The sequence below is a fragment of the Chrysemys picta genome, chromosome 10 (genome assembly GCF_011386835.1).
Source record: "Chrysemys picta bellii isolate R12L10 chromosome 10, ASM1138683v2, whole genome shotgun sequence".
Taxonomy (NCBI): Eukaryota; Metazoa; Chordata; order Testudines; family Emydidae; genus Chrysemys; species Chrysemys picta.
Window position 1 is genome coordinate 34,565,713 of NC_088800.1, and position 12,449 is coordinate 34,578,161.

A 12,449-nucleotide genomic window follows, 5' to 3' on the forward strand; every position below is an offset into this window, starting at 1 on the left:
CTTCAAAGCTCAGAGAAAACAAAACGGTAGTTGTAAGGGACATCAGTGTAAACTGGACATGATTGGAATGAATTAGATGGGTGTGAACTATGATGATATATAAGATACAGCTGTTTGCCATGCAAGTGGGAGATGGCCTTGTCTTGAGGCAGCATGGGTAATGAAACTTGGCTGTTTTCTGGTTCTTAAATATACGTACAAGGATCCAAGACATGGGATCTGTATAAAAACTGCAGTTAGTTTCCAACCTATGTTCATTGTGATGACACTTTCCCTGTGTGCTTGGTTTGAAATCATGGTAACTCAAACAGGATTCAGCTAGAACTAGTTGGAAGGAATTCTGAATATAAAATTAAATGACAGAACATGGTAAAAACTCAAATTTTATTTCTGTTTGTAAGCTGATGATTACTTTATCTTAAAATGCTACTGAACCTGATCTTACAGAGGCAAAACTTGCATTGAAGTTCACTGGGAGTTTTGCTTGCAAAAGGACTTGGGGGCTTGGATTATGCTAAAACTTTGATAAATACCTTTTATGAAGTCCCAAAAAGGAAGCAATTGTCTGCATGTGGTTGGTATCAAATCGTGACACTATTAAAGATGCTTTTGCATGGAATATCTTTCGTACCCTTTAAAACACCTTTGGGTTTAAGCTAACAATTATGGAGGCTGTTCAGTTTCTCCTCCCCTCCCCCCCCCCCAACCTGGGTGAAGCCTTGTGATAGAATATAGTCTATTAGCACTTGCCCTGTTTTTGTCCTGTACAGCGGAGAACGAGGTGCTAAATTTCCTTTTGTTGATCCCACTTTGTGTGTCTCATTGCTTTCAGCGTTGGCTCTGGACATTACACAGCCTATGCAACTCATGAAGGTCGCTGGTTCCATTTCAATGACAGTACTGTAACTCTGACCGACGAGGAGACCGTGGTAAAGGCAAAGGCCTACATCCTCTTCTATGTGGACCGGCAGGCCAAATCTGGATCTGATAAACTTTAATACCTCCTTTTAATACTCACTTATCAAGTCCTTCGGACAAAACATTTCCAATTCTCCATAAATACTTGATCCAAGACTATTAATTTCATTGTGCACTTTTCAACTTCCTCGTGTGGGTTTTAGTTTTGTTGTGTCAATGGTAGCAGTTGATTTATTGAACTTGGACACAAACTAACTTTTTTTTTTTTTAGTTCTACCAGAAAACCTCAGCAGATATTTTGATTTGCTGCTTTAGTTGTGATAACTCAATTTTTATATATATAGTTTCATGAACTACTTAGTTATTTGATTTTTATATTAATGTTTTCAGTTCTCACTTTCTAAAGGCACATTTACATCAGAGAAGCTTTGTATCCTCTTTATAAGCAAGAGAAATGTGTTCCTGATTATGAAGAGCAATAGAATTTCATGCTGCTCTCACAGCTGTTATGTAGATAAGATTGAATCACTTTTAAATCAAGGAATTGCTTGCACATACTGTTTGCCCCAGTGCAAGAAACTTAACAGTGACCTCTGAACAATCACTCTTTGCCTGCAGAAGAGATGAGATGTGGCATCATTAAGTAGACTGGGTAATTGCTGCTATCAGTGTGTATCAAGGCTGCTTTCAGGACTCCTTGTAAATAAATAGTTGATTCAGTTGTATTTGTACTGCAAATTCAAATGTTTCTCATTTGTACTTTTTCCCCTACAAAAGAGACATTTAAATTATTACCCTAATCATATACGTGTCTTTATACGTGTCTTGGGATTTTAATTTACTTTTTTTAAACTGAAATGGAATTGCTAGGGTGATGTCTCAATTTTTAGCATTTATCCCAAAGTTTGATAGCAAGCACTTGCTTTTGAAGCTAGCAGGCTCCATGGAATTGGGCCACTGTCCCTTTTATATCCTAAAATGAGAGTTCAATGTGGGGGCTTCACACAGGAGAGGTTTTTGTCTCAATATAACTCCCATTTGCCCACATCCCCTTTCAGCTTGATTAAAAACCACCAGTATCTGTTTAGGACTGAAAGGCAGGTTTGTCATGGGTTTGGAGATAGACTTTGCATGGCATGTTGTTATACCTAATCCAGACTCAGGCTCAAACTGGTAGGAAAGGTGTATTCAAATCTATACGCAGGGATATTACAGTTCATGCAAATTGTGGAGCTAACACTGCCCCTTTAGGTGAGCATATACCCTCACTAACTGCAGTATTTAATTAGTAGTTCAACATTTCTCATGGTCTCTTGACCAAAAGAGGCCAGATATTATTTCTGAAGTTGAAATGTAAGACATCTGTTTATATTAAACCTCTTATCAGCTTAATGGAAGAAGAATTCAGTGTTAGCAGCTGGAATTTCAGCTGTTCTGGTACTGCTGAGAGAGAAGAGCCCAGTATAGATTGAATGACACTGAACTCAGCTTTCCCTTCTCCTCTGTTTGCCTACTGCCTTTCTGCACACTCCCATAAGCTCAAAAGTTTGTGGGAAGGCTGGAGCTCTCTGCCTGCCAAGTCAGCTAGCCCACCAGACTCCTCTTACTCGTAATATATTCCCAGACAGGTGTGTTTATATTTAACTGAGTAAAAACATCTGCCTTCCCCTGGTTGCATCTCCTTGAAGGGCCATGTTAGTCAGCAGGTAGATGTAGGATGCATTTCAGTATTAGTTGACTAAGCACCAGCACTCCTGACTGGGGGGAACCTGATAATTGCAAAAAAAAAAAAAAAAAAAGTTTTAATTACCTGTTTGATCCGTCTCAGATATCGTTTAAAAAGTAATTGGCTTTGTATAAAACTGCAGAAATATTCAATATTGCTAAATTGTGTATGAAAATATGTAAACTATACACTTAATAGTGACTATCACTTGATATGTTAAGTGGCAGATATGCCAGGATGTCTTTATTTTGTTGTTGAACAATAAATAGATTATTCATTGCTTCAAACTGTAGCCCTCAGCTTGTTAACTACTGTTTTCGGACCTTTGCAGCTAGAGCCTATGTTCTGATCAGAACCAGCAGCTGTTATCACATTTAAACACAATAAAAAGGTAATTGGCAGAATTCATTATTATTTTTTCACCACTAACTGATGGCAATTCAGGATGTAATTTTGGGGATTAAACCTTAGGCCACTGGCAGTTGAGCCAGTGCTATATGCTACTTAAATTGCTCTAGAATTTAATAGATGTGTTCAGAAATACAATCATGACATGATCTGTCAATTTATTTAACTTGCAGTGAATTTAGTGCATATTGTTCAGCTACCCAGTGATGTAAATGTGCCTTTCTGTATTTTTAGGAACTTGTTTGTAAACTTCATCAACATTATTCCCTTTATTTTAAAGGCGACTGTTTCTGTCTTGAGTCATCAACTTTTTTGCCCAATTATTGTCTTACACTTTTCCTCTCAATACCATTTTCCATATATCATAAGTGAATTGTCTTAGCCAATGGCATACATCATATTCTGTTTAGGACATGGCCATCAGAACACCATGCAGTTGTCATAGTTTGTTCTTGAAGCAGTTTCCGATACAACTCAGCCATATGCGTCTGTGGGACAAGTACACTGTAAATCCTTTCCTAATGTAGCTTACTCCCACTGCAAACACAGATGGACAGTATAAACAATTTTTTGTGGCAACACAAGTATTTCTCTTCCTGGTGGAGAACTTTCCTTATCCACTGTATTCTAGTCAGTGTCGTCCCTGCCCCCCCCCCCCACCGCCCCCCCCCCCAAAAAGGCAACTGAGCACTAAACCAGTACCCTATACTGCACCTGGCTTAGTATTAGATTTTTAACCTTACTTATATATCCTATATTTATCTACTTTTTTTGAGCAGGGTCGGGAAAAGGACATTTTAAGCCCAATCTGTTTCTTTTCTGTTATTCACTGCTGGTCTGATTTGCTTTCTGCAAGCACATGGTTTTTGCAGTTCAAGAACTTGGTCAGTATTCTACACCAAAAGAAAAAGGTTGTCTGGGTGTGGTGTTCATTGTTTAAAGTCGCGTCTACAACTGGAGATGCAGTTTATGTAAAACAAAATGGGGGAATTCCCAGTTGTTCAGTCCTGCTTCAGCAGATTGCATGGTGATTGATCCCATACAGTATGGTGGTGAGCTCCTACAAGGAGTACATTCAAAAGGTGCTTTTCCTAGTGATCACTGATGTCATGTGGAGTGAGTTTAAATCTTTTTCTTGATGGTGCAGGGCAGTGTGGACCTGTATCAAAAGCAGAAAGCCATTTGTAAGATGGATGGAAAGCATGAGACTTGTTCAAAAGTTTGCCTAATGCTGTTTCATTACTGATGTGTCTGTGTCTTACTAATGAGGTAATCAGCACCTTGAAAACTCGTTCCATTGTGTTTTAGAATATCAAGTACTGTAGTGCCATAGATGTAATTGTTTACCATGAATGTGTAAGTTTCTGTGGGGACCACTGACTGTGCATTAATGGGGTGAATGCAAGTAACAACTCAATCATAAAATGTTTTTATGGAAAATGTGCCATTAAAGGCTCTATTTAGAATGTGAAAAACTTCCTATCCTGCCCCAGGTTCTCAGCATATTACTACTTGGTGTGAGTAAAACTGCGTTTTAGAATCTTGTGCAGGGGCAATAGAATCAGCTTCTTTACCTCCGGAAAAATAGCTGATGACAAAAGCATTTTTTCAAAACTTCTTTAGATCCGTCTATTTGCTATTTAGCCTCTGACTTACTTGGGATCTGGCATGTTTACAGTGCACTTAACTTCCACCGGGCATATACATTTATACCAAAAGTAATACACCCTGTGCATAGCCCTGACCGTATACAGTTCTGCACAGAGTGATCACAAAAGCAAAAACAGCAGGTGCTGTTTGTTCACAAGTAAAAGCAGTGTGTGGGGCAACAATCCTCCCCCCTTTCCTTACTACTGTTACTGTAAAACTACAGAATAGGTGGCAAAGATATCACAGCCTCTTGTTTTGAAATGCCTCTTACTAGTTACTGGGGGAAAGACCCCTTCTCATCCACCCCGAGCAACTGCCTCATGCTATGAAACAGGAATTATATACAAAGGCCTATATACAAATACTTTAGCTTTACAATAGAAATTAACAATTCCTTGTGAAGAGGCCACTGTCACCCCCAAGTTGTTCCTTCCTCAAACTATTGTCTTTAATATACACACACAACAGGAAGCCCAGTGCATGAGGCACAATAACTGTTTGAGGCCTGGCCTATGCTAAAAGTTGTCACCCTCCCACAGCACTTACGTGAAAATTCCAGACCCCTCCATGCCAACTTAACCCCAGATGTAGACAGCAGTAGTCGGATGAAGAGGGGGTGTAGACAAGGCTTAAGAACAGATTGAAATCCATAGCCTAAGTCTTGAAAGATCCTGACAGAAAGAGACAATTTCAAGGTGCCTCTAGGGAAAGAAGGAAGGTGTTAAATGCAACTAAGCTCAATTCAAAGTGTAACTGTAGCCATATTACTTATTTACTGATTGTACTCAAATCCCAGAAGTTATTAGTGCCTATTAAACCCCGTGCAAACTGACAATTTAGCTTTAGCATAGCTATGTTAGAGGAGAATAAGTAATTTATAATGGATTGAGATTCAGCTAGCTATGCAAAATTGCCATCTTTAGTATCAAACTCCACAATATATTTAGTTCTTTTCTATGGCCTTGCCACTGAAAACAGTCTTACCAGCTACCTGTTTTTCAAATTTCACTTCTCTCCTGTGAGCACTGCAGTAATTCAGGAGGACACTTTACAAAATCATGTGTTAGATTGGTCTCCACAAGAGGCTCAAAATGCCTTTGCTAACAAATTGTTGCTGGAAAAATATTGAAAATGGAAGTGGCACTACAAGGGCCTCCCAGTTAGTGATTGGTCATTGTGTCTCTGTTGAGTATCTTCCTTTCCAAATCCAACCATAGATATTATCTTCCCACAATCATTTTGGTCAAGCCAACAGTGGCTTGGAGCTGGTGCCTGCTTAATTACCACCACATTTAGCAATGGTGCACTAATGAGTTAGACCATTTTTGCTGCAGCCCCCTCCACTATCAGAGATGTGCAGACCTAAGCCCCTTCTGATGGTAGAGCTGTTATTTTCATGCACCACTTTCTACCCTGCATGCAGATCCTTATGGGGGATAATGCATGAACAATGCTACCACATGTAGGCCTTTTCTCCATTGTTTCAGTAGCTAGGTGTTCACTTAGTGCTTTTGGAACAAAAAGGCTTGATAACTGACATAATGGCATCCAATTATTTGTGGGCAAACTCCAAGGAGGCAAAAAAATTAGCAGAAGTAATGTAAGGACATTTCTGATGACTAGCAGGAAAACCTTAACACAGCCTCATTCATTTTGTGCTGGGAAAGTCTCCTAAACGAAGCGGGAAGAGGCTCCAGTGCTGGATGTCTTTAAAAGCCAACTGGCCCATGTACTTATAAATACCCTGAAAGGAACAATCCTGCATCCAGAGAGACATAGAAGAAAAAATCCTATTACAATATCAACAGCTACAATTGTGTGTAATCACACTGATTCCCTCTGTTCCTCTTTTCAAATACCTTTTGTGCTATACAAGTGAAAAAGTTCTTGTTTAAAATCTACTTAAGTAAAGGCTGGGTCCCACCTTAGAGTGAGGGTGCTGTTGCTGCCTAGTACCAACTGCAAACCCAACCCCAGACATTTTGTTGTCAGAGATTAGACATCACCTAACTACCGCTTTATATTTTTACAGTGCTTTTTTCCACTTTCAAACAGTCTACTTCTCCCATGCCTAGATCAAGGGCACTAGCAACAGCTTAAGCAGTTTAGTGGTGTTGATGAGCATAGGCTGAAGCCAGGCTGAGTAATTTATCCCATTACCTCACAAGGTACATTAATATTCATCTGTTAATTGCCACATACAAACCAAAGACAAAAAGCATAAAAATAGCAAGGAGGTATTATTCCATTAATGAGATGGAAAACAATCTAGACACTAGATTCATTAACTCAGGCAAAAATTGCTACAGTGTCTTTGGAAAGGGCTTAGTAAAGTTTTCTTTCTGTCATGGTTATAAAGATGGTAAAACTTTTTAACTTACTTATTTTAATGGAGACTAATAACAAGTGACTGGAGGTGTTCAGAACAATTTACTTACCCTATAACATGGCTAAATCACAAATTCTGTATCTTAAAATGCAATGTCTCAGCAGGAAAGTGGCTAACTCACCATCTTGAGAATGGCCAGCAGGACAGGCATGAACCTGAGAGAGAACTGCAGACATTTTCTGTAGTTCTCTTCAAGGTAAGTTTTACATCAGGGTCATGAATACATCCATGTAGGATACGTCATGTGGACTCCCTCTCTAAAAGCCCACTTTTGAGAACTGCTGTTCTGATCTTGCTGTGATAGGAGATATAACAATTACAACAGGCAATGGCATTTAATCATTAAAGTGGCAGCAAGCAGGGAATTACACTGGTGCTCAATTCAGGTAAATGGAAACCTTAAAACCCTTTGATGTATTTAAAGCTATCAATGTGCCGGTTTGGTTTAGAGCTTCACACTAAATACATGTTTCCAATCACTTAAGATTTGCTTGGCTCAAGTGTGTTTTACTATATGCTTATTGAACACCACATCTAGTTCAAGGTATTTTTAAAGCCCATCATCAATAATACATGACTTGATCCTTGGGCCTGTTAGGGTATAAGCAAGACCCCCTAGAATAGTCAGTATTTTCTAACAAGGCTAAAACAATAGTGTTGAGAATATCATGGTTTTCACCCAAAGCAGAGGCCTGCACAGCTTTTCCTTTGCAGCTGTGGCTACTAGGAGTTCATTTAAACTGCCTCAAGCCCTTTGCTAAACATCAGGATTGACAAAAAGAAAATAATTCCTTTTAAGGAAACATTTGATTTAACTCAATTGCTTCTTTTCTACTTGGCCAGTCCATTCCCCTGGACGAGAAATGGAGCAACAGCCTGGTGCACTCTGAGCTGCTTCCTTTTTTTTTTTTAAACTCCTGCACCAGTTGTTGGCCAAAAATAAACACCATTCCACAACCTTATATGTTCAACAGCCCAGTGGTGATTCTGAGGCTGGTCAGGCCCCTCCAGTATTGCTGTTAGTCCACCCTGCCAGAATATACGATCCTCTTTCCTAAGAGCACGGCTCTGCACGGGGTATGCATATAACCCAGCTTAATCGGGAATGCCTTTTGCACCTATTTTCTTTCCTGGACAAAAACAGTAGAAAGAGTTTAGCCAAGACATGTCACAAATTGCTAGAAGTGTTTCAGGATCCTTTTCTGTGGCCTGTACTGAATTTCCATTCTCCTGTGGAACTAAAGAAGGATAATTTTCTCTTGGGACCAGCTTTAAGGTACCTGTCCATCTGCTGGCATTCAAGCAGAGTCAAGGTGTGTAACATTGAGGACTGGATGAAAAACACATTCCAGAAAGACATCTGTCGTAAGCATGAAAATGCTGTCAATGATTTTTTAATACAAGTTTGCAACAGGTATGTTCTTGGGGTGTGAAATTTTACATCTAATGTAAAGTTTAAGGTCATTAAATTGAAAGCATTGAAGCTTTTAACTGTTTACACATCCTTTCTGGAACAGAACACTAAATACCAAAACATTTTGGCTTTGGAGCACCATTATTTAGTTTTAGCATCACATAAGAAATTGGTTTTAGTGAAAATGTAGTGCATTTTTCTGTTGAATTTTACTGGGCTTCCCTCAGCCCTCATTTGCTTGACAAATGCATGTGACATTCCCAGGGTATTAGTGACAATGCATGCTAAAAAATGTGACTAAGGAACTATTTAATAACACCATTCTGCGCAGGACAAAAATATCCTCAGAAATGGAGCAAGAGATTGAATCTCTAAGAGAGGGGGATTCTTTTTTATGAATAAAACTGGCATCTCCCTAAACATGTTGGTAAGCTCAAATTCCACTTTTCCTCACAAGTAACAGGCAGATACATGTGAAGGTAGAATGGATCTAAGGTTTACATCATTTTATTCTGTGTTAGAGCAGCCTAACTTTATTTCTCTGTAAAATGATGATGCCCATGTTATCTATGCTGAGGTTGAGTGATTATAAATATATTTCTGAGCTTTATATAAACTACTTTGGAGGTCATACAGACAAGGAGACAGTACAGTGAGGAAAAGCAGACGTCAGTGCAAACCAACTGCATCAGCAGCTTTGAGCTGTGCTAGCTAAAGTAAATTACAAAGACAAAAGCTAACACCAATCAAAAGAGCAAATGATGCGGAGGCACAGCCATTTCTTGTACAATTTAGCAACAACAGAAAATTGCTGCTGCTAGATTAGATCTGGAATTAAAAACTAAGATTTCTACCACCTGCACCTTAAACTGTGTGCTTATGCTGCAGAGTCTGCAGTTCTAAGTGACCAATGGGACAAGAAAGAGAACGTGAGAGCTAGAAATACTTTAATATTTGCGGCCTTTTAGCTTGCACTAGTTCTGAATTTGTATTGTATATAAACACCTGTTGGCCAAGTGCAAAAGATGGTCAGAGCAACAGGGAATCAAATGGATGACGGTAGAGTCTAGACGGATTACTTTTTTTTTTTTTTCTTCGCAGAGGCAGGCAGAGTTGGAAATGGTGGCTCTCTTCAAGCCATGTATATCTAAGGCTGTACCTGTATCACAAAAGTGACTGTGATAGAACTAGTTTTAAACAAAAGTTTCCAGTTATTTGGTTTTAATTAGCAAAATGATTGTTGAGAATGGGAGCGGGAAATGGTGCGGGTGTGTATTCTTCAATTCCAGAGATTCCAACAGCATCCACTTTGGCTGCAGAATTGCATATCAATCCCATAAGAAGTTGCATTAAGCACTTCTGTAGTCAGATTCCATCCAAACAATCCTATAGGAGCTCCATCTTAAAACTGATTTAGTTGAATAAATTAGATAGTAAAACCAGTGCTTTTAAAACTGCTTCCCCGAGGAAGCTGTCAAAACTCATTTCGGATGGAAGGGTTGTATGTCTGCAAAGAGGCCAGATCTCCCATCAACTTCTGATCCTGAAGCTACCAGTCCTGCCAGTTTTTACATACATTTAGCACAAGTCACTCTCGAGCTAATAGAAGGGAAACAGGAACAATGACACTGATCCTTTTTGTTAGCATTTGGCACAAGTGTCCTCATAAGATTCTGCATGTGACTCTGGGCAGAGTTTAAATGAAACTTATTAGGAGAGTGGACTCCATACATCTAGTTATTAGACCTTGACTTTTATCTGTTATGCAGTAGTTTAAAAGCAAAAGTACTCTGTGCTCCTTTCCTCCCTTTGTGGAGTGTGTGTTAATATGTGCAGGTGGTTCAATATTGTGGCTACTGGAGAGGATAACTGATGTGTACATATTAAGTAAAACCAAGCAGTTTTGATCAAATCTAATGAATTACTCAGTTAAGTTGGCCCCAACTTAATATCAGTCCATATTTATCCCTGCTCCTTAATTCTGGGGGATGACCATTTCTCTCTCTAAGTTGCAGTCACAATACTTATCTTCCAGGAAGGGCCAAGCCAGCTCCTTCACTCTTGCTATTATCAGAGCAGGTATCCATTAAAATCTCTGCCCAGGACCTGATGCTGGAATTCCCTAATGTGCGAGGGCACTAGGAGCAGGGTTCAGAGGTTGTTGTTGACCTGAATAGATGGGCCGACGCAGAGAGAAGTCAAGTGACTTCTGTGAGGTCGCCCAGCAAGTCAGTGGTAGATTCAGGATTTATAACCCAAATGTCTTGTTTCCCAGACCATTGCTGGAAGAGCTTGCTTTGCATTGCTTTTCAGAACTTGATTTTGGGAATCTTTAAGTGGGAATTGCTTTTGCGGATTCTACACATTATTCTTCTGTCTCACATACAATGACCATGTTTTCAGGTGCCCAAACTTGCTGTCCCTGACCCTTTCTGGATGTGGCCATGTCACAGATGATTACCTGTTGTTGCTTCTCAAGAGCTGCCCAAACCTCAAGATACTTAAACTGGAAAACTGTGTGCGGATCACTGACCGGACTCTGGAAGCTGTGACCCTCTATGGGACCTCTTTACAAACCCTCCATGTGGATTTCTGCCGGAACATAACTCAGTCTGGTCTGGAGACAGTCCAGGAAAAATGTCCTTCAGTAATGCTGAAAGCAGAGAGAAGTGCAGACATGATTCCAGACCACGACCCAGGGGAAAAATTGATGCTTGAAAGAGCAGTGAGAAAACTGGTACTGCACTAAGAGGGACCGATTCCAGAAATTCAAGATATGTGAAGAGAGACTGACGTTTTGAGGTTCCACCCACTTTGTAATTAAGCCTATCTATATGCATATTGGCTTTGTTTATAAAATAATATTTTATAAATTTCACAAATACTCCCATTTCACCTGGGTAAGGAGTTTACCTTGATGGTGATTGTCTGATACCACTGGTCCTTCATACTGGAAAATTCCCTGTGCTGGCACAAAGGAGATGGTAAATCTTGACTAGCTGATAATGATCCTGCTGAGAGTCTTCCTCATTGTGGGGAAGTCTGTGGTATATTTTGCTTGGCTAACATGTATGCTGATGTATCCAAATCTCAGGGCCCAAGGGGATGGATAACAAACTTTTTATTTCTAAGGAAATATCATGCATGTGCCAGTTCTGTCAGAGAAGGATCATGAATTCGAAGTAGGTAACTAGCCTCTCTCTGTCACATGTTCACTTTTTCTGCTACGGCAGATCTCACTCCTGACAAATGTCACTTACTATACTTTACACGTGATCAGTGAGTGTACTTTATTTAAACCATAAGTGCTACGAAAATGTGCAAACCAAGCTTTTACCATTTACATAATGGACACTGACCATTTACGCTTCACTTTACATCACTGTAAATAGTAATGTAAGTTTAACATTAACACAAGCTTGTTTACACGACTGTCGGAACCGATTTACAAAAGTGCCCTTAAAGTGCTCTTTCGAAAGCCTTCTACAGCAATGATCGATTTGTCTAACTCAGAGGATTTTATACACCCAACCCCACCCCTGTGCAGTAATAAACCACATGGAGGGCAGTGCGCAGCAATCAAACTGTTACAACAACACATGTAGAGCACAGTACTACCGTATGTGGTTTTGATGCCCCATATTGTATTATACTGAAATGGTCAGCACTATCTTTATCTAGTCTAAAATTGGCCTTGGACCACAGTTTGAGAATCTCTGGTCTATGGACCACCGGTGGTCTGCGAGCTCCAGGCAAGTGGTTCACAGATAGTTCCCTCTAAGGTGCACGCCTGGGCGCCCGCATACAAGAGAATGAAGGGCCACCCACCTAATTAGTGGAGCCGCGCAGGCGTGGCTCCACTAATTAGATGCCTGGACCCTGGAGAAGATGCACATGTAAGGTGAGGTGGTGGCCTGGGGGGGGGGGGGAGGGGAATAGGGGGT

The 12,449-nt window shown here is 40.0% G+C and overlaps 2 protein-coding genes across 6 annotated transcripts in view; both read left to right on the top strand.

Annotated features, from left to right (window-relative positions):
- The window catches only part of USP3 (ubiquitin specific peptidase 3), a 65,248-nt gene extending 62,317 nt beyond the window's left edge, over positions 1–2,931 (top strand). For all 5 annotated transcript variants that reach the window (XM_005285069.5, XM_065558377.1, XM_042853805.2 and 2 more), the window contains one exon: positions 833–2,931. In XM_005285069.5, the coding sequence (XP_005285126.1) occupies positions 833–998 (166 nt within the window). In that variant the 3' untranslated portion in view covers positions 999–2,931. The remainder of the gene's footprint in view (positions 1–832) is intronic.
- A 1,595-nt stretch (positions 2,932–4,526) lies between these two features.
- FBXL22 (F-box and leucine rich repeat protein 22) lies at positions 4,527–11,986 on the top strand. Its single transcript, XM_005285071.5, has 2 exons — positions 4,527–8,505; positions 10,909–11,986. The coding sequence occupies exons 1-2, from the start codon at positions 8,171–8,173 to the stop codon at positions 11,252–11,254; spliced, it is 681 nt and encodes a 226-aa protein (XP_005285128.1). The 5' UTR covers positions 4,527–8,170; the 3' UTR covers positions 11,255–11,986.
- The last annotated feature ends 463 nt before the right edge of the window (positions 11,987–12,449 follow it).

Excerpts from the sequence above, each read along its gene's own strand:
- FBXL22 (XM_005285071.5), top strand. The coding sequence starts at position 8,171 with ATGCATATAACCCAGCTTAATCGGGAATGCCTTTTGCACCTATTTTCT. Across the intron at positions 8,506-10,908 it reads TTAATACAAGTTTGCAACAG|GTGCCCAAACTTGCTGTCCC; the intron begins GTATGTTCTTGG and ends CCATGTTTTCAG.